The sequence below is a fragment of the Amphiura filiformis genome, chromosome 1 (genome assembly GCF_039555335.1).
Source record: "Amphiura filiformis chromosome 1, Afil_fr2py, whole genome shotgun sequence".
NCBI lineage: Eukaryota > Metazoa > Echinodermata > Ophiuroidea > Amphilepidida > Amphiuridae > Amphiura > Amphiura filiformis.
Window position 1 is genome coordinate 29407711 of NC_092628.1, and position 23331 is coordinate 29431041.

The 23331-nt window shown below is 37.0% G+C and overlaps 1 protein-coding gene across 1 annotated transcript; it reads right to left on the minus strand.

Moving 5' to 3' along the window:
• Positions 1 to 1900: 1900 nt before the first annotated feature.
• Positions 1901 to 15988, minus strand: LOC140140477 (uncharacterized). Its single transcript, XM_072162265.1, has 11 exons — positions 15908 to 15988; positions 11474 to 11646; positions 10693 to 10825; positions 10121 to 10269; positions 8244 to 8506; positions 5133 to 7956; positions 4455 to 4627; positions 3803 to 4007; positions 3289 to 3463; positions 2996 to 3090; positions 1901 to 2556 (listed from the first exon to the last, which is right to left on the minus strand). The coding sequence occupies exons 1-11, from the start codon at positions 15959 to 15961 to the stop codon at positions 2298 to 2300; spliced, it is 4503 nt and encodes a 1500-aa protein (XP_072018366.1). The 5' UTR covers positions 15962 to 15988; the 3' UTR covers positions 1901 to 2297.
• Between the last annotated feature and the right edge of the window lie 7343 nt (positions 15989 to 23331).

Consider the following 23331-nt stretch of genomic DNA (forward strand, 5'->3'; position numbering starts at 1 on the left):
AATACCTTTTTTCCTCTCGGCGAGTCAGTGACGTCAATGCAGCATTTTGCATAGGTACGCGCGAGAATCAGCTGCCTTAAGGTGTTGACGTCACTGACTCACTAAGAGGAAAAGTAATATATCTTGTGAAAAATTGTAATACTCTACTTATCATTAATTGCACCACGCATGCTCAATTCAAAACCTGTTTGTTGTTGTAATTATTATAATTTCATCGCATGCATTTAAGACACTGTTCCATTTTTAACCGTTATATGAAATACAAATTTTTAAGAGTAGTTTAGTTAAAACTATATTTGTACTCTAACTGTGCATCCGAATACAATAAATAAATAATACAAAAACATTATTGTATTTGAATATGTATGTATTGTTTCTTTTGTGTCTTGTGATTAATTTAATATAAATAGCGAAATAGCGAAACAAAATGCGGTGAAATTAATTACTCTCCTTTTGCAAGGGGCTGTATGTGCAATGAGTATAAGCCTCCCCCGTGATAAAAATTTCCAAACAGCGTGTCAAACATTGCTTGCACCCCTCTCGGCCTGCCAAAAATTGATCGCCCTCCTTCTACCTGCCAAAAAACCGTTTGTAATAAAATATTCGAGCAGAATATTTTGCATATTTTAGCGTTTACGTTCTGTTTTCCTAACCCGTTTATCTGACTGGTGCCCCAAAACATAAACAGTTTCAAAACAGCTCTCAAATCTCATCTTTATCCGCAGTAACTTTGGTTTTTTGTTTTCCATAAACTCTTTTGTACTTCTCATGATACATGTATGTCACCATTGTTATATTTAATTATTGCTTAATGTTTATATTTTTGATCTTTTGTGTTTTGCTTACCAGCGCTTTGAAACTTTCTTGAAAAGGCGCTTTATAAATGTTGCAGTATGTATGTAATGTGTGACAAAAATGTCGACTTGCCCAAAATTGTTTGCCACCCTCTCGGCTTACTAACAAATTCTTGCTCCAGGGATCATAATTTTTGCACAGCCCCTAAGTGAGTTTGAAAGTGCCAACAGTAAAGCATTCCATAAAAGGGTTATTGTACGAGTGAATTGTAAGAGTGAATACAATGCTTTAAACTTTTTTGAAGCAAATTGCATTTAGAAAAGAATTATATTCACTTTATCTCCATTGATTTGATCATCGTAGGTATTTTTAGTGAAATATCTCAGTATTCATATTTTACATATGCCCTGATGGCATGATTAGAGCCTAATCTTTGTTTAGGTTCTGAATTTAAAACAACGGAAAATCCTTCAACGAAATGACGACTTGAAAGATTAAAAACAATATGTGTTTTTTTTATAATTCTCAGCAGTATCTCTTAAAATATTGATTGCATCATTCTCTTATCATGAGGAATTTGTTTGTTTATTGGGGAATTGTCCTGTCAATAATGATGCATGAATATTATAAAGGAAGAAAATACAATAATAGTTTTAATTTCTTCATACTAACGAACCTCAAATAGATATCAACCGTAGCTTTGTTTTGTGCCGACTCTAGAGGGCGATGTTATTTATTCATTATTATATAATTATTATCATTAATTTGCCATGTGCTATCCCGGGAGCCATTCGCGCTCGCGGTGAATCGCGCAAGGCACTTAACTGGTTATTATAGAGTGACGCTACACCGCACTGGAAGCGAGATCTGAACCAATTCGCACTCGTGGGATGAGTTAAATGTGATATTCTGATCCTCTTGAGCACGCAGATGTCACGAGTGTCATAATAATATACGCACGCAGCATCGCGACATGAGCGACCTAAAAAGCACAAGTACTGTAACTTGCTGCAACGCACTTACAAGAAACTCACTCGCTACGCGTTCATTTTTCGGAAGCGGAACCGAGTGCCGGGAAGACACCTTTTTATATCATGGATGCGCATCCCGGAGGATCACATTATTGTGCATTGTTGCGCATCCCGCTCTCGTCACCCAGTGGGACGGTCATTAATCTGGTTTCGTCGGTATGCGGAAAACATGACGATATATACTTTGATCAGCTCGTACTCGGCGGGCCTGGTAACATCGCGGATATTTCATTTTGAGAATATTTTATTTTGAGAATTGTCTTGTGATATCTCGCCAGAAGCATTACGAATTATTAATTTAAGTCCTATACTTTGTCCACTTTCTTTAACACCCAAATTATAGAACAGACAAGTCAACTAATAGCACTCTTATCGTCGGTCAACTTTCCGGCGTAGCGGTAAAAGCCTAACATTTCCCGCCTATTACGAGCTGATCAAACTATAGACCATAGCTACATTTTTCCATAAACATCATGTGTCGGGTTCAAGGAAACTAGAAAATGTTGGTGATGGCAAATCAAGATCTGGACTTTCATAATTACTCGTGGAAGACCTAATACTGAACTCATATGGGTGTTCGTCATCAGGAAAGACTTCGTACGGATTTTCCACGGTGATAGCTGCTGATGGGTCGTCCATTTTGGTACCCTCATAGGCGGGGTTAATGACAGAGTTATTGGAAAATTCACCGGCTGTTGCGTACAGGTAGTCTTCGCGACGACGCTTTTGTCTGAAAATATAATTACAATGAAGTTTAGCAGCGCTCTCATGCAGCTTCCGATGAACCAAGCCATGTTTTATTAATAATAAAAATAATATAAAGTTATAATTTCTTACAGCATCACATGGGAATTATTTACAAGGAAAATATTATTGAAGTAACTTTTAACTTTAGAATAGCTATCGTTACCCCACCTAAACCTACCTCTTATCTGTTATTCTAACAGCTAACACCTCTTGGGATGGAGGTAGTCATTCTAATGTCTTGCAGGAAAATATGAGCCACAGCCATTACCATAGCATTAGTTTACTATCTGTTTCAGCTAAGTATATCACCCCATTATGCACATGTCAAGTATAAAGATATGCGATGATGGAAAATGGTTTAAGAATATCAATTGATTGGCTGTGAAAAGGAAAAACGAAACCGAAATCACTAGAAATCTTACCTTTTGCGATACCATACAACAAGAGCCAGCAACGTGAATATAATGAAACAAGCTACACCTATAGCTACCACAAACCAATACTGCGACAACAAATCCTGTAAGAAGAACAAAATTGAGGTATTTTAACAATACTTCACAACATTGAGCCTCGCGGCTGCCTCGAAATCGTAAAATCCTAAAATAGTAGCGGACATTTTAGTTGGTTTGTTTTCTGTATACATAACTAATAATATTGTCATATCTTTCGAAGCACTGTTGATAGTTGGAAGTTAAGACCAAACGATAATCCGTACCTGTTGTTTCTCATTGGACGACTTCCCAGATGTGGCTGTTCCGTCTATATACTTGAAACCAAGTTCAGTTTCTAACTCGGATTTTGGAGTTTTGAAAAGCAAATAAGCGATTTCTTCTGAAGTTAGAAGCCTTTCGGTTATTTCTGCAAAAAACGTCACCGCATTGTATATGTCACTGGAAAAGAAAAGAAAAAAAATGAGATATGCATATAAGAGTCTTACAACAAAATACCCTTATCCGAAAAGAAAGGAAAGGTTTAATATGACAAATTCACCCATTAAATCTGTTTGATATACCGTAAATACCGTAATACTATCGAGCGCTTCTAAAAACATGAAATTGTACCGGTGCTTTACAAACTGCGCTAACCTGTTCGTATAACTATGTGTATCGACGATTTGCTCAAAACCCTTTCACTTTTGTGGGTGGGGCACTTCATGTTTGCATGTTTTAAAAGCGCTCGATAGTAAGCACATATGCTAACTGTCGAGTTTTTATGATACTAATACTGACCCCTTTTCAAAGACTGCAGCTGTTTGAATGCTGGCTATATGAACCACCACGTCACCCTCTTCAATATAACTTAAGAGACGACGAAGAGTCACATTTAATGGCGTCGTTTCCATGGCGTTTCGTAACACATTTGCTATACTTTTACTAAAGTTTGCTTCGGATACGGTGTCTTCAATTAAAAGCGTATACACGTGGTTTGAAAGATCTGGAAAAGAGGTAATTTTAATCAATAGTTTTTGTTTTATAAATAGTTAGGGGAGTCCCTTTGCACAATAGTTGCGGTAAAATATGCAAACAAATAAACCAATAAAACATATTGACATTGTACTATTGTTCTATTATCCAAGACAATATTACAAGAACAGTTAACATAAGAAAACACTGTTTATGTCACCAGAAAAAAACTTTAAGAACGACACAATAAAAGCATTAACAGTATGAGGCATACGGCCATACGCAACCCCAAATCCACCCGACAGGGTTATGAGCGTCTCACACACCGCTACCTACAAAATATAGAAACCAATTCTAACATTGGTTCTAACATTTTCTTGAAAAATAACCCAATAAATAAAAATAACAACTATCAGTTTTTTGTCCACTTCTCAATTGTTTATGATATTCAAAAATGATAAATAATGATTACACATACCTATTTCACAATGCTCGCCCCAGAAGTCTTTGAAGCAGTTGCATTTATAACCACTTTCGGTTTCATTGGTTTCTATGCATTGTCCTCGTCCAACAAAGCATGGAACATTTTTACAAGGAGTGGGTATAGGTAGTTCACAATGTGTTCCTGTGTGACTGTCATCACATTCACATCTATTGTATTATATAAATAAAAGTAAAGTAGTGTGTTAATTGACTTATTCTTATCTCATGAATTGCAATTACCATGATCACTGCATGGGCAAGAATTTTACGAAATGTAAGGCTAAATTTCTCTACTTTCAAAAACTTACGAAAACAGTTCTGAAGTAAGAAGTAATTAACGCTATGGTTTAATGAATGTTAACTTTAACATGGCAGGAAGTAGTAATAATACTAGTATTAGATTGTTAAACTATACTCATTTCCTTTTGATAGTTACTTTCATTTAGAAATCGACATCATCAATCAAAAGACCATATACACTATTCCCTATATCATACAATGTACGACACCAGGGAATAGTTCCTCCGATGATATTATTAATATTTTGTTAATTGATGAGCGGCGTTCATACTCGTGCACGCGTATGAGAGTACCCCGGGGAGAATACCCGGTACCATGGAAATGCATGATGTGTTAAAGGAAAATGTCTCTAGAATCCCACAGAATAACATACCTGTATTCACCCACTAAAGACACGCAGGTACCAAGGTTGCAAGGGGAGCTCTGACAGTAGTCGATTCGTGTCTCACACAGAACCCCTTCATATCCTTCTGGACACTGGCAACTATAGCCATTTACATCATCTACACAGGTTGCGTTATGCATACACGGCAAACTTCCGCATTCATCAATATCATCTTCACAACGTGCTCCTTGATATCCCGGAGTACACGCGCATGTGTAGTTAAGGAAACCATCCATACACGAAGCACCGTTTAAACACGGCTGACTTTGGCATTCATTTATTTCCACTTGACATTGCATGCCTTCAAATCCTGGTGAACATGCACAGGTATAGTTTCCAATTTGATCTGTACATATACCGTCATTCATGCAAGGTAATGAAAGACATTCATTTATATCATCTTCGCAATTAACCCCTTCATAACCTGTTGAGCATTCACAAACATATCCTAAAAACGCATCTATGCATGTGGCTTGGTTTCTACACGGCTGACTCATACATTCATCAATCTCCTGTTCGCAATTCACCCCTTGAAATCCATCAGAGCACATACATGCGTATTGCAGAAAATGATCAACACATGTGGCGTTGTTTTTGCATGGTAGACTCAAACATTCATTGGTTTCCTCTTCACAATTCACTCCTTGATAACCTGAAGCGCATTGGCAAATATATTCCAGAAAGTTATCAGTACAAGTGGCGTTATTTCTACATGGTTGACTTGCACATTCATCAATTTCCATTTCACAGTGAACGCCTTCATAACCTGGAGAACATTGACAAGAATAGCCAAGTAGTTCATCCACACATGTATGATCTTCATTGCATGGATTACTCGCGCATTCATTGATGTTCTCTTCACAATGGAATCCTTGGTATCCAGGAGGGCAGGTGCACTGGTAGTCATCCAACTTATCAATACAAGTTGCATTATTTTGGCAAGGTATACTGAAACATTCATTAATTTCTTCTTCGCAAAACGACCCTTGATATCCGCGAGGACATTCACAAGAGACTGCGTTCAATTTGTCCTGACAGGTAGCGTTATGTTGACAAGGACTGCTCAAGCATTCATCTATTTCCGTTTCACAGTTCAAACCTTCAAATCCTAGAGTACAAGAACATGAATAGCTGAGAAATTCATCGATACATGTGGAATTATATTGACAAGGCTCACTAGAGCATTCATTGATTTCTCTTTCACAGTGGATTCCTTCAAATCCAGGAGAACACAAGCAGGTATATCCAAGTAGTTGATCAGTGCACGTCGCGTTGTTTTGACATGGCGTACTGATGCACTCATCAATCTCGTGCTCACAATGTGTGCCTTGGTATCCAGGTGAACACAAACAGGTATAACCAAGGAATTGGTCTTCACAGGTGTGGTTATCCCGGCAAGGATTGCTGGAACATTCATTGATTTCAACATCACATAAGATCCCTTCAAAACCAGGTGCACACATACATGTAAAACTAAGGAATTCATCAACACAAGTGGCATTGTTATAACATGGTTGACTAAGGCACTCGTTAATTTCCTCCTCACAATTAATACCCTGGTAGCCTTCCAAGCATTCGCATCTGTAACCAAGAAATTGGTCTACACAAGTAGCATTATTTTGACATGGCTGGCTATTACATTCGTTGATTTCTAATTCGCAGTGAACACCTTCGAAGCCATCTGGACATGAGCAGGTATATCCGAGTAAATAATCGTCGCAAGTTCCTTGGTTTTGACAAGGTTGACTAGAACATTCATCGACTTGTACCCCACAGAACATACCCTGGTATCCAGGAGAACAAAGGCATGAAAATCCAAGAAATTCGTCCTTGCAAGTGGCATTATTCTTGCAAGGTTGACTCAAACATTCATTAATTTCAAGTTCGCAACGAATTCCTTCAAATCCTGAAGGACAATCGCATTCGTATCCAAGCAACACATCTGTACAAGTAGCGCCATTTTGGCATGGTGAGCTCGCGCATTCGTCAATTTCAAACTCACATTGATCTCCTTCATACCCGGACTGACATTCACAATCGTATTCCAACAATTTATCAACGCACGTGGCATTATTTTGACATGGTTGGCTCAAGCATTCGTCTATTTCTTCTTCACAAAGAGTTCCTTGAAACCCTTCTGAGCACACACAAGTAAAGCTAACAAATTGATCTATACATCTCGCATTATTCTGACACGGTAAGCTTTGGCATTCATTTATTTCTGCCTCGCAATTTACTCCTTCGTATCCAGGAACACACGTGCACGAATAGCTTAGAAATTTATCAAAACACGTGGCTGCATTACGGCAGGGATTGCTAGCACATTCATCAATTTCCAACTCGCAATTAACTCCTTCATAACCGGGGGCACAAATGCATTCATAACTTGCGATTCTGTTTTCATTACATGTGGAGTCATGTTGGCAGGGCTCGCTTAAACATTCGTTGATATCCAGCTCACAATGTTTGCCTTCATATCCAGGAGCGCAAAGACATGAATAACCAAGAAACTCATCCACACATGTGTGGTCATCTACACATGGATTACTCGCGCACTCATTGATCTCAGCTTCACAGTGGACGCCTTCGTAACCTGGTGAGCATCTGCACGTGTATCCAAGTAGATGGTCTTCACAAGTGGCTTGGTTTTGACACGGAGAGCTTGTGCATTCGTCAATTTCATGTTGGCAACGATTTCCTTCATAGCCTTCGGAACAGCTGCATGTGTACCCGTTCACTAAGTCCACGCAGGTAGAGTCATGTTGACATGGCGACGAGTGACACTCGTTGATATTTATTTCACAATTGTTTCCTATATTACAGACAAAATAAAATATGCATGTTGAACTATAATATTACGTACATATTTGTGAGAATCTAGACCTTAAACTCGTTTTTTATACAAATATTTAAAAAGTAACGTGATACTTCTGCTTAACTTTTCAAGATGAGTAAGGTTATGCATGCATGATACCTAAATAACTTTGTAACATTCTTGGTTATGATAGATTATATAACGGCACCATCGTCTGTGAACAACATGCGCTTTTTGCGAACAAGAGGGTGAACATCGAACATCTGAAAAACAAGCGTACTCACCTCGATATCCGTCTGCGCATGTGCATATATAACGATTTTCCCTGTTAGCACATGTTCCCCCATTCTGGCAGGGGTTTGAAGCACACTCATTTATATCCATATCACAGTTGTTTCCTTGCCAACCGGGATGACAAATTTTGGCACCTGTATCTTGATCACATTCGTAATGACCGTTGGTATCGTCATCATGAGGAATACAATATACCGTGCAGTCTGTGTTGTAGTAATTTTGATTGCAGTACACACGAATTTTGATCTCCATACTACAGGTTCAAAATTGAAAGACACAATGAGTTATAATTGTGTAAACGTATGAATAAAGTGATATCACAATCTTTTGCTTATGTATTTAATATTTTGGACAACCACACAAATCATGCACTAAGTAATAATGACTGTCGGTGGTGTCATCGCCAGGAATACAATACATCCAACTTTTGCAAATTCATAGATTTCTTCTGCTGCTGATATTTCTGTTCGGGGCATACCAAACCTATGGATAAAATATTATTAAAGTCAAAATGCTGAGCATATTCATACGCCATGTTTTTTTTAACACAAATCATAACTTAACTTAACATAACTCACTGTATAACATATGAAGTATCCCATGCTATCCTCAACGGAATAAGTAAATCCAGAGGATAGAATACCGTAAAATTCCGTCTACAAGCATATATGCCTCTAAACGAGGTTTTTTTTGACACAAGAGACAAGAGGCAGATACTCTCAACAAAAACGTTATTTGGAGTTTGAACAACTATATTACTGATAAAGGCGGCTGTACAAACATGTATATTTGTAAGACCAATCTATTGCAATGTTTTTGAGAAGGGTATTGGCCTTTCATATCTTTCGTTAAAAAAAACCCCTCGTTTGGAGGCATATATGCTTCTAGACGGAATTCTACGGTATTTAGGATCCAATGATATTATCAATCATTATTATTGGATACGTAATAGCCTACAATCCCAGTCAAAATTAATTGGAACACTTGTGTAAAAGTAGGACTGTTTGAAACCGTATTTCCGTCATACTTAACATGCTACAATTTCGCCTTCTTCTTTCTTTCGCCTACTACTACAACCCTCCCCCTGCCACATCAATTAATGCTGGGTGTCTCTAAGGGTGCACAACCAAATAAACAACTGGCAACATTGACCGGAGGAATGGCGCGGACATATTTAAAGTACCTGTATCAAAGAGTTCCAACCATTTTGGCCGGGATTGTAGATCACTTACACATCCTTTTAGTGTTCTTCACCAATCAAGCTTCTATTAATTAAACGTCTCGCATTCCAACAAAAAATAATTCAAACGTACGTGTCAATTCACACAAAGTTGCTTAAGACCATAACATTAAATTGGCAAGAGACTTCTGTAACTGCATTTTTTCAAGAAAAAAATCATATTCCAATAAGCAATTTATAACACATCTTTTTTTAAATTATTTCCGAAATACTATTTGGTATCAGTTATATAATGAAGAATGACATCTCCAAAATCTTTTTCCATCTTTCAGGCAAGGCATGAAAAAGAGTGGAATGTCAATATCCTCAGGGCGGCGTATCTGTAGCCTGTTGCTCAATGTGCTGGTTAACCTTATTTTAAATTAAATTTTTGTGTATCCTTTTTTAGGTGTTTTAAAATTTGCGTATGTGTAATATGTATGTCGTTCACGCTATGCCTGGTGGTCAGTAAAGGCTCCAGTTGTCTTGCATGTTTTTGATTTCTTTATTCCTTTAAATTTATATGTATAAATTTGTTTGAATAAAGATGATTGAATAATAATTTCTTTAAAGATGAAAGATGATCAGAAGATCACAAATTCCCAACACATTTGACAATTTGATCCCGATCTGATTGGATTGACTTACTCTGTATTTCGACCATCCAATGAGTGACTTATCCATGGACTTGATGATGACGATCCTGGACTTTGATTGATGTCTTTAGTGTACTCGTCTACCTTGTCATCTGGATTACTGTCATCTACGTCCCATATTCGGATTTTCAGTCTGACTCCCTGAGAATGAAACGGGCATTAAGTAGTTCAGGTAAAAGGTTTACATTACGTTATATGCATGAGTGCTCATGAGATAGAATGTTATTCTATTTCTTAGAAACATCTGACTGAAGTCATCAATGGCAAGTATTCATCCTCCCCCGTTTTAGGTACCGATATGGAGCGCTGCTGTTATCTTAACAAGAGCACGTTGGGACACCCATGGGAAAACTTCACTGAAAACTAAATATGAAGCTCGGGCAAATCAACAGAACCATAACAATAAATTGAGTGAGCGAAAAAATCAGGACTCAGTGGGGTTTGAACCCTGGTCACTCGATTGTGGTTGCCTTGATTTTCAAAATCTAACCTCACTGTGGCTGTGGGATCATGTGCAAAAATTGGTACCTTATTTATTGTGCATACTGTATAAAGTTTTCTTACCGTCCATTTTGAACTCGTAAATGATGAAGGATTGGGTATATTTCTAGGAATAATCGATTCAAAAGTAATTCGATCATTTCCAACCTTACTTGTCTCTATCAAACCAATCGTGCATCTGCTAAAGTCGTTTGATCTGAAGGGAAAAAAAAAGAAAGACAACTGCGATGATCTAAGGGCTAGATCAAAATATGTGTCACACGACTCCCAACCCACATTGTAATGTATTCATACTTTATGCCCGAGACAACCTACCCATGCATACATTCAGAACACCCACAACAACACCCACCCGACTACACATGCCCACTCACATTCTTCTTATCTCCCTCCGACCCCAGCGACATGCCCGGGCGACATGCCCGCATACACAACAATGATGCACACCCACCCCGAAGCGAGGGGTCACTCCCATTGTGGCCTGTACACCATCCGCGATAATAAAATTGCGTAAAAAGGGTAGTTTTTCATGGGTCGGCACGATACGCGCGTATCGTGTTTAGAATGTCAAAAACATGAAAAATTGGGAAATAGGGTAGCAAAATTGCAATTGCTAATACGCGGAAATGAAATATAGGGTATGAAATTTGATGCAAGGAATAAAATCCCTGTTGAGGGTGTGAAAACAGGCGCGTGTTACCTGTTTAGGGTATCGTTTTATCCAAGGGTTAAATCATTGTTTAGGGTGCTTTTCAAAAGTTGATTATCGCGGATGGTATACAGGCCACAATGGGAGTGACCCCCGGGGACACCCACCCGCACACCCCACCCACACAAATCTTACCTAGATTTGAGATCATCGAGGCAAATGTTGAATCTATTATCACAAGCATTATTACCACAAGATCCAATCAAAATATCGCAGCAATCTCCATCGAGTTCACGGTGATCAGGATTAGCAAAACTCACTAATTCAATCTGCATGGTTGCATCGCCCAGCACTAGTGGTAAACTCACCTGCATGGGGTAATAACAATGATAACATTAAAGCCATATTATAACATTTGCTGAGGAAGACGCCCTCACTGAATTTTCAAATTCCTTTTTTACACGATTAAATTGTACTTTATTAAACCAATATACCCTGCAAAAATCAAGACTCTAGGTGCTGTAGTTTTGTCAAAATCCGAGATTTGGAATAAAACGCCGGAACCGGCGCTTTATTATTACGATGGAATTATTTAATCGAACGCATACACGATGTTCATAACACACAGTACGTACACGGCGTGCGGGACGGTGATACACACAACAAAGGGTCGTACCACAACATGACCGAAGGAGTGGTTTGCGCGCTGGTAGTAAATTCCAATTTTCTTTGCTTTGCCGTAGTTGTTCGGCTCAAAGATAAAAGGGGATATATCTGACAGTAAAAGCTAACATTTTATGGCAAAGAAATGCTAATCTATTTTGTTTGAAAATGTTATAATATGGCTTTAATATATCTGTGTAATAAAGATGTGTCGACGTTGACGATTTAATACACTCTACTCCCCGTTCCAGAAAAATACAGCACTAATTATTTTAGATTAAAAAATATTATCCTGTTCTGCCAAATGAACCATAGCTAAATCCTAATCCTTTAGTTAGTTCTAATAAATAAATAATTGTCAGAGAATATGAAAAAGGTCAAAAAACGCCCTAAAATGGATGTTATTGGCCCATATTTCCAAAATTTGACCAAATATTAAAAATTTTACTTTCATTGCCAGTTAAGACTAACTAAAGGATTAGGATTTAGCTATGTTTCATTAGGCAAAACAGGATAATATTTTTTTTATCCAAAAAAATTAGTGCTGTATTTTTCTGAATGGGGAGTAGTTCGCCTATTAAAGAATCTTTAAACAATATTTTAAACTTTCTTAATTCTCCTTCTAACATGTCTAATATAAGTTTAAAAGCTTTAAACTTGGCCACTGTTTAGTTTAGGATTAATCAATAGTTGTTTTTACCGTTAACTCAAAACGGATTATGAGCTTTAAATCACACTAGTTTAACACCTAAACAGTAGCATGAGTTTAAAGCTTATCCATCTATTGGTTATAAATAGCGAAGTTTACACCATTATGGTTTAAGTATATAGGTGCAGTAGCCATGGAATTGTGTGTATGTGGTTAAAAAAATCTATTGTAGGCCGAATGCGTCGTTATTAAAACGACGTTTTGGACATCCGATGAGGTGAAATTCTCAGGTAATGGTTACAAATTTTCTCATATCTACTCTTGAAGACGAACGTCACACACCGACATCGCCTGGTTAATAATTACATTGTACAGCAGAGACACTAAAATGAATACACGGGATCGATACACGTGAATGTGCTATGCACGATTTGATATTCAGACGATAAATCTTTGATACCGGGGTAGAAAATGATGAATATCTCCCGTAATTTTTTTATTCTAAAGGAGCCATATTTTTTCCCTTGCACTTGAACATATGTGTTGAAAGGATATGATAGTCGTCAGCTTGCGTATTGAGAAAGAAGCGTGCGTATTGAGCTCAAAAACTGACAAAAATTCTGATTTTATATGTGCCGAACTATAGCGCAGCATAGGCTAGCTGCACTCACTCGCGTATACTCGTGGAGGCAGTCTAAAAGCAGATGACCTCATGGCGTATACATGCTCACTCACACACAGAGAGGTCAATTACCAGACTATTGTCAGTAGCCTTAGTCGGATGTCCCTCGGTCGGCTCATTATGCGTGTCAAAACTATTAAACAGGTCGGAACAAAATGGCCATGCGTGGCTGTGGATTCAACCTACCATGGCGATTTCTGCCATGAAGATATCAGGGCGATGACACACTGTGCATCAATGCCCATGATGTCCTGAAGTAGCTATCACAACACTTAATGAACATATTAAAGTACTAACAGTCCAGTGGTTTCACGTGGTTTTATTTGTATATTTTCTCCCATGCACTCCCGTTGGTGTGCAAGGGGGATTTCAAATTTATTGGCAGAGTAAAAAAAATATTTAGCTTTAGCAAGAAATCCATCTGTTGGGTTCCATGCTACCTGCCACCCCTCTCACACTTTCTGTTTTATTATCTATATTGGAAATGTCAGTCTTCAGTAGATAGCACCCCTTACACGGTTTAGTAGATAGCACCACTGTCACAAATCTTAAAACATCGATTTTGTGTTTGTTTTAGAGATAAAAATATCAAAATGCATTAAATTTAGAGCTTATAGTCCAAGCGAACGTGTTCGTGTCCTCAAGAAGGTCAAAATTTGAATTTACAGTGTAAACATTAATGTGCCGTCCGTCTTTGGCTCAATTGTGTATATACAGGGCTTATTTAGTTCAAAAAGAATCTTTAAAAAAATATACATTATTATTTCCAACATTTTACTCAAGTTAGACTATCTTTTGAATAAAGTGCTCAATCCCAAAAGGGAGAGCGTATAGACGATTGCCTTTTAGGCATGAAACTCAGAGTAACGACTACCTATTCTGGAAGGTCTGTTCTTTGAATTTTTACATTATTATTTCAGTAGGTCTTTCAGTGTTTGCGTGTATGATCAAACATGTAAGTTAATTAAGCCAACAAAAAAAAGGTTTGTCTCAAAGCTCACGAGAAATTTAAAACAAATGCGAAATGCGATTTTTTTTCCAGATTTTTTCATGGTATTTTGATAAAAAAAGTCTGATTTTCGCCGATTTTTTCTGGAAAAAACTTAAAAAAATTTTTTTTTTTGAAATAAAAAAATTTCCGCATTTCTTTTTTGTCAAATCGTGCGATTTTACAAACGCGCGAGCAAGCTTTGAGACAAACCTTTTTTTTTTTTGCCTTATGAAATTCAAGAATCATAACACCGATCCAAATGTATTTTTTAGACAATGCCCTCTGATGTAATGCGTATACCTCTTTATTTGTATATCAAAATTAACTATTGGCAATGCAAATTTTCAACTTCAATATTGGAGTTAAAGCCATATTATAACATTTTCAAACAAAATAGATTAGCATTTCTTTGCCATAAAATGTTAGCTTTTACTGTCAGCTATATCCCCTTTTATTTTTGAGCCGAACAACTACGGCAAAGCAAAGAAAATTGGAATTTACTACCAGCGCACATGTCGCCAATACGTACCACTCCTTCGGTCATGTTGTGGTGCGACCCTTTGTTGTGTATATCATCGTCCCGCACGCCGTGTACGTACTGTGTGTTATGAACATCGTGTATGCGTTCGACTAATAATTCCATCGTAATAATAAAGCGCCGAATCCGGCGTTTTATTCAAAATCTCGGATTTTGACAAAACTACAGCATCTAGAGTCTTGATTTTTGCAGGGTATAGGCCTATTGGTTTAATAAAGTACAATTTAATCGTGTAAAAAAGGAATTTTAAAAATTCAGTGAGGGCGTCTTCCTCAGCAAATGTTATAATATGGCTTTAAGCTACGGATGTATAGGCCTATGTACATAATGACCAAAACCCATACCTCATTTACCGCTTAATAAAAATGGTAAATAACATAACTTTTCTAAGAGTTACAATACATGCTACCGTACACGGTGTTCACCCACACTTTGGAATGCACCATGTAAATAATGTAAATATTTGAAAGCCTGGTCGTGGTGTTTAAATAGTGACACCCTTTCCTCATAAAAATATTGTAACAGCAAAGCGAATTAATTAAATGTTTTAATTTTCTGTTTGTTGAAGAAATCTGAATCAGATACAAATATTTTACAATGATTGAATACAGGCCTATATTATATATGTCTAATGAAAAGCCATATGTATATAATCAATGTATTTTAATCTACGATCTTGTACAAACAAAGAGAAATGAAAAGGAAATATCTACGACTATACACAAACCTAGTGCATATAGACGAATCCAACGAGCCAAGTCATGGTCAGGATTTGGTCGGCCATTATTGGCACCCCGCATGCACCAAACAGGTGTTGTGAGTGCCCAATTGGGTGGATTAAACCCCCTTAAAATTCGATGTTAGATTCTTTTGTATTGTAAACTGTCGATCATCATTCTTTTGTCTACGTGTAACACGGGTGATAGAATGCAGTTTACAATACCCTTTAAGGCCGCATCATTTCATATTTTAGGTGATATAGTTGGGTCCCCGTCGCAGCTATGGCCGCCATTGAGGTGCATGAATGCGTGAAATTGGATTCGTATATACACACATAAGTTTTATTACAAAATTGATAACGTAATTATTATAACATTTATTCTTACCGTCAGCACGAGACCCAACGTAGCTATGTATATTCTTAAATCCATTGTCGGCATTTATTTAAATTTCAGCTATCGATTCCTGCTCGAAATAATATTGAACACACTGCTGAAAGAAAAGAGGAGAGAGATGCTTGTTGATTAAAACCAAAATATGAAATGCGGGTAATTCATAATTTTGATGATTTTATTGGTTTAAAAGACAATTCGTTATTGTATATGGTCTTGCGATATTTAGTTATACTGATAATATTGCTTTCTTTTATGACCAGTGAGTATTATTGTGTTAGAATCATACGAATTGGCTGAGTAAAGAAACAGATTTGTTCAAACACATTTAGATAACAAAATTAACAATACATACATTGTAATAATTCTACCTTTAGAATAATGTCATAAAATAATCACCGAGCACAAAATCACAATAAACAAAAAAAAGTACCAACCAAGGCCAGAATATGTACGTTTCACAAAGTAAACATTGAAAAACCTTCAGAAAACTTAATATTAACCTTGATTTCTTAAGAGGGTATAGTAAATGCTATTTTAAATTCAATGGACAATAAGGGCGTTTAATCATTAATTTGTAACCGGTCATATATACCAATACATGCATTCATGATGAAGGTCTATTAAATATTAGGCTCTATAATATAGGCCTATGTGGAGAAAATGGGATTACTCTAACGTCTAAAAATACGTCTTAAAATACGGATAACACTTTTTAAACACTTCAGCACGTTTCTATTTGTGCTTTACACGTAAAGGAACACGTAAAGGAATAGGAGGCGTTGCTAACAATTAACACTATAACACGTTAACTCTATTATAACACCGTAACATGTTCTAGCAATATGAACAGCGTTAATAATTAGTGGTAAAATATCCATGCAAGCGCGGGGTTAAGCGTGTTGTGGTGTAAGCGACGTCTCCTAGTCTTTACTTTACCATGTTTACGTGTTTATTAACACTATATAAGTTGTATTTAAAGTGTAGTCGGGGAGTGCAGTAGTACACTTTTTAGGGGAATTGAACAACGTCATATTCAACACATCAGAACAGTTAGGACTATATAGTTAATAACCATATTAAACGCGGAAAGGGCCGTGACAAAATGGTTATCGCATTATTAGTTTTTGCCATAGATTTATATTACATGTACGGGTGCTTTAACAATCTTGTCAATTATATACATGATTGACAATCAATCAATCAATCAATCAATCAATCAATCAATCAATCAATCAATCAATCAATCAATCAATCAATTAATCAATCAATCAAGCAAGCAATCAATCAATCAATCAATTTATCTAGTATCAACAGAATCTCAAAGCATATGCTTTTTAAAAGTAAAATAATAAATGATTGATTAAATTCCTTCAACACGTAGTTGTTGTGGAGCACAGATTGTTACCGTCTAAAAAGTGCCATAGTGCGGTTATTTTATTCCGTAACAGCTCGTAACACTCGATCATAACATCACAGTTGAAGGAATCTTAATTTTACGCGCTTATAACTTTACTAATGATAAAAATGTTAATGTTAATGTCCAATTTCACTATGCACTATGGTATCCTAAAGGGTTACAGCATGGGTGTAATGTCGGTTAAATTAATGCGTTGAAGTGCAATGGAAGTAAAATTTCTCTTACCAGCTCTGCCATCTGGGTTAGGTCGCATGAAGATGGAATTTTGTCCTGTTATATGAGTGACTAATGCGATAGAAATAGCAAATCTCCAATTCATACACGGGTACGTTACTGCATTCTTCAAAATTCCATGGTAATTTCTGTGGTTTCTACGAATCACTTTTGACCTCGAAAGTTTACAAACAATCTTGCATTAATTTGTAGAATTACATCCCAATGAACTGATGAAATTGTGCTATTATGGCCATATCGCTTGTTACAATAGCTTTACATCACCAATGTATATTTAAATAAGCTTACTCCACCGTGCAGACATTCTTATTTACACATGGGCGCACAAGAGGATTTCTGTCAACTTTTGCTCAATTGTTGCGGACCAGAGGAGGCTTAAAGGCATTCCTACAATGCACTATGATTGGGAAATTTGATCAATATAACCTAATTTTAAAGGCAAAGTCCCCATTGCCACACACACAAAATGGTAATTTTAAAACTGCAGCCAACAAGCTAATAGTTGAGACTTAACACTGATATTTGATTTTCTTACAGGAAACATTCATATCGTCCCACTGCATTAATTTTATTCCTCGATGTTATGAATGTTAAATAATAGGATGAAAACACCAGATATTTGCACACAATTCCAATGCAAGGCATGAACAACTGTACCACATGTGTACAAAAGCCAGACATACAAGGTCAGAAACCCCATTGGGTTGTGGGAATGTCTTTAATGCCGTATAATGACATCATCGCATAAATCTCACGAATTAGCTTTCAAGGTACACGCAGTGGGCTTCTGTAAAGCTGAAGGTGAAAATATATGAAAATGTAACGAGTCAAGTGTGGTTTGTGCATGCAGCATGCCACGGGCACCGTGACAAATACCGAAAAAATGTCATTGTAAAACTAAAATATATTTTGTCAAACTTAACATTAATATGTTATAATCTTTCAAATACAGTTACGGTGAAATTATGATAAGACCCCGTATAATTTCAGAGGTTGCGTTTTGAAGACCAGTCAGGTCAACTGCGACCACCACGTTGGGGGGGGGGCAGTAGGCCCTGAAGTCGGATATAGACCTACCGATGACCTCCCACTTTTTAGTCCTACCCGATCCTCTCTTTTTAGGTTCGGCAATTATCCTCCTTTTTCTCGAATTTTATTATGAAAATGCCATTTATATGCTAAAACTGTCAAGTTCTCTTATTTCAGCAAATTCGATGGCAAATTTGTGAGGAAAAAAATCGAATTTCGCTGATTTGTTTTCTGAATTTTGTGACACGATGACCCCTATTTTTGGTCAACATTTTATACCAAGGGAACCCTTATGTTTTTCTTAATGTCACGGCCCCTTTTTATTTTTACCCGATGATGCCATTATGCTATAGGCCTATGCCCCAACTCTAAGAAGCCGGTAGGCACATACCCGTAGCAGCCGGCGTCGCCAGGATTTTGGTGTGAGGGGCAAAGCCAAATTTTCGTCCGCATTTGTCATTTTTATCCCATATTTAGTTATTTTAACTTGACAATTTGCTCTTTGGTGTCCTATTTTATCCCTGAGAATTTGCTGGGGGGATTTCCCCTGGTTATGATTCTACTGCGTCACCAGTCACTGATCATACACAAGTTCGCGACCCGGTTCGCGACTGTCACACGGCTATAATACTCAGTGCATAATGAATTCCACAGAAACTTCAATTTGACAATTACGAAGTTCCAATATCCAATTTGGAAACAGAGTGAGTTGCTAAGGTGGCAAAAGCGATGTACCTTAATTTCCTTTATTGCTTGTTATTGTATAATCATATTACCTTTATCTCACGCTGATCACTTCAATTTATGGGTCAAACACGTCAGCTAGCTCGCGTTCAAGTCCGGTGATCCCAGCGAAAGAATAAAAAATTTAAGTTGTGTATAAATCCCTTAAAAGATATTTCTGAAATGAAAAATTTGGGCAAAAAAACAAAAATTGAAGCCCATTGAAATACATGTAGCTAATTTATATACTGTTAGACCTATGCTGTATTTCAAATTACAGCGGAACTACTCTAGCCGGTTATGTTAGCAGATCTAATAATGATCAGATAATGACAACAGTACCAAAATCTGATTTCTGATGATTCTTACGATCGTCCGGATGAGCAAATCCCTGAATGGGCCTTTAAACATTGTTTGACTCATTGACTGATAAATAAACCAAAACATTTTAGGTTGGCCAATAAACACAAGAAAAGAAAACAACAAAACCTAATCAAACAAACAATTAAATAAACACAATATAAACTATCACAATTTAATATAGGCCCTAATATAAACTAAATTCATTTAAAATGTCTTATTTTTTTCTTTCATACGCAGCTTTCAGCTGAACTACTAAATATAGGTTATGTTAGCACCTCTATGACAATGACAAAGGTAAATAAATAAATAAATAAATAAATAAATAAATAAATAAATAAATAAATAAATAAATGGCCTTTAAACATAAATAAACCAAAACATTTTCGGTTGGTTAATAAACACAAGAAAAGGAAACAACAAAAACTAATAAAACAAACAATCAAATAAACACAACATAAACTATCATTTTATATTAATATAATTTAATATAATATAAGCTAATACCTTAGAAACTAGCCAGCATGCAGCAACAAGCACAATTTTTCTTCAAGTTCATATTTTAACTGGCTAACACGCATGAAGGTTGTATGCCTGTCTGTTGAGGATTATTTCTCATGAACATGAGCATGATAGAGGATCCCATTCCGGCGTAAATGATACGAGCGTGTCCAAAGGTAACTTCCTATCATGCCAAGTATTAACTTTTACTACATGACTGACCTATTTTTTTCATTTGTACAAAAAATCGGAAATGAAAATGAGAGCAATGAGCATTGAACCAGGATTTAAGTGTGAGGGGACAAAGTCATATTTTCGTCCCCACTTGTCTTTTTTGCTCTTTGCTGTCCCCATTTTATCCCTGAAAAACGGGAGAAAATGGTCAAAATCAAGGAATTATACTACTCGTGATTATATGTCGACCATCATATTTATAGACACTTTAAGGTGGTACTACAACCCTTGATAAATTTGTGATTATTTTTGCATTTTTCTCAAAACCTAATAAAACACTGGTAACAAAAGTTATGTATATTATAGGGCAAGGACTCCAGTTACAACACTGGAATTTCAGTGACTCAAGACAAGTAGTTATTGATTTATTGATCAAATATTGGCTTTCCCTCATTTTTGACTGTAACTCCACAACTGTGCTGAAATAAAATTTTCAGTGCAGTAGTTGTAGTCCTTGGCCGTATAAGATACATATCTTAATTGTCACCAATGCGCTATAATTTTTGATATTAACACAATTATCCACAATATGACCCACTCAAACATTAATTCACCCACGGTTAGAACTATTGAACCATATTTTGTAACACAGACTACGAAGGGGGTTGCAACCCCCCTAATTTTCAATTTTAAACGTCACGTGACCATTATATTTGGTACCTATGATTCTCCTCTAGCCAGTGATACAAAAATAAGTACAAACATACCCTACATAATGTCGCTATAACGTCATAATGTGAGTGCGCCCATGGGGAACTGCTGGCAATGTACAAAAGTATAGGCAAAATTATTTTCGGCTAAAATTCTGCGGAGAGGGGGGGGGGGTGATACAACCTAGCCCTACCACAGGGCCTTTTTTTATTTTACACAATATACTATACACCATGCTATATATACTGAGAACTGCTAAAACCCCAGTGACAGCTCAGAGCCCACTAACCGCTGTCCCCGAGGAATTTAACAGTCACTGGCAGCTGCTCTCTGGACATAGCCAGGTTTTATGGTATAGCATGGTTTTGGATCACCACAGTCAAAAGGCCCTATACCCGGTCCCCGCACTCCGTGCATCTGCGGGTATTCATGCTTGTCGGTGAACTTTAAAAACACCCCCTTTTGCATCTCATTTCGCGAAGTTTCCAGGGGGAAAACACCCCTTTTTTAGCGATTTCGCGAATTATTTGCCCTTCGACAATACCCCTATTTTCGCTAAAACGCGAACGATATACCCTTTTCTGGCAGAAACGCGTAGGCTGCTCGATTAAAATACCTTTTTTTTCAATTTCGCGAACATGTGGTTTGAAAAAGCACCCTTTTTTGTGTGTTTCGCGAATCGCGTTTTATTCATCTGAAAACACCCCTTATTTCGCGAAATTTTCGACGAGCATGAATACCCGCGGATGCACGGAGTGCGGGGACCGGGGCCCTATACTAGTAGGGCTAATACAACCCTTCGTAGTTCTAGGGTTAAAGCTAAAGAAGTGACTAATTAATGACTTATGTAAAATAATAAAATGTTTATTGTGATTAAGGATCATTCAATTCCCAATGCCAAAGTTAAAAAATAATTCTTGTTCGCCCGGGCCTACTGGGATCCCGGACTGGGATGTGCCACGCAGACTCTGGAAGTTTGACATTCTTTTCCCCTATATATGTATAATAGAACTACATTTTACGACCTATATCTTTCCCGAAATGATGGAAAACACATATTCCAAATGCACTAAGAAATGTTGGGCGCATTATTTTGTCTCTGCTGAAACCCACCGGAAACGGACATGCGAAGGGGCTTGCACATACCACATACCTGAAAATGCAACATGATATAATAAATTATATAGTCCGGCTGCTAAACGCAATTTGCCCCAGAAACTTGTTTTGGTGTCCATAGTTTTGTTTGATGGATAATGCTTCTCAAGATCACGAACTTCAAAAAGAAGTTTACTTGACCTCTGTCAGCATTGGGCATTTTGATATATGGCGGATCAAAGTTCATACAGAGGTCAAAATTCAAATTGCCTCAATGCTGTTGAAAAGTTCTCCAAATTATTCCTCTTGTCATGGCGATCCAGAAAAAGTATACCTTTACATATCTGTGACATACCCTTCTGAAGTTATAAGCAAAAAGGTCAAAGATCACGATTTGACCTCCATAGGGGTCAAAACCTGAAAAATGCTCCGATCTACACCAAAATCATCATAGTAAATCCATGAAGAAATATAATAATTTGTAGTGTGTGTGTACGTGGGTAACCATGGTAACATAGCAAAAAAGGGTCAGGTCTATATGATTCAATGAACATTGACCTTTGTCACCATGTTATCATGGTGATAAAACACCCTAGATATGCCAAACTATTCCCTTTTTAATTGTGTATACAAGATGTTTTTATTGCTCGAGATACATGAAGCACCTTCATTGAAGGTGTTCTGATGGCTTAGCAAATAGACAATGTTCATGATACAGGAAGGTGTTCTAATCGCAATTTACAAAATTGATTATTTTGTTTATTCAAACATTTATCATATCTATGGCTTGTATACAGGTTTTTCCACAGGCGTGAATGTTGAGCACGTTGATTGTTCCCTATCTCGATGACTTACGACGGGTCCTATCGATGCATAATCATTGTCGAGAGAATACTCATAAGGATTGTTTTTATTGCTCGAGATACATGAAGGACCTTCATTGAAGGTGTTCTGGTGGCTTTGCAAATGTTCATGATACAGGAAGGCGTTCTCATCGCAATTTACAAAAACTATATACACTGCAGTAGCTTTTTGGATTATTTTGTTTATTCAAACATTTATCATATCTATGGCTTGTATACAGGTTTTTCCACAGGAGTGAATGTTGAGCACGTTGATTGTTCCCTATCTCGATGACTTACGACGGGTCCTATCGATGCATAATCATTGT

Coding starts and splice junctions, on each gene's coding strand:
- LOC140140477 (XM_072162265.1), bottom strand. CDS start 15,961: ATGCCGACAATGGATTTAAGAATATACATAGCTACGTTGGGTCTCGTG. Junction 8,507..10,120: donor TTGGATGGTCGAAATACAGA/GTAAGTCAATCC, acceptor TTGAACCTGTAG/TATGGAGATCAAAATTCGTG. Junction 3,464..3,802: donor GCTGCAGTCTTTGAAAAGGG/GTCAGTATTAGT, acceptor TTTCTTTTCCAG/TGACATATACAATGCGGTGA.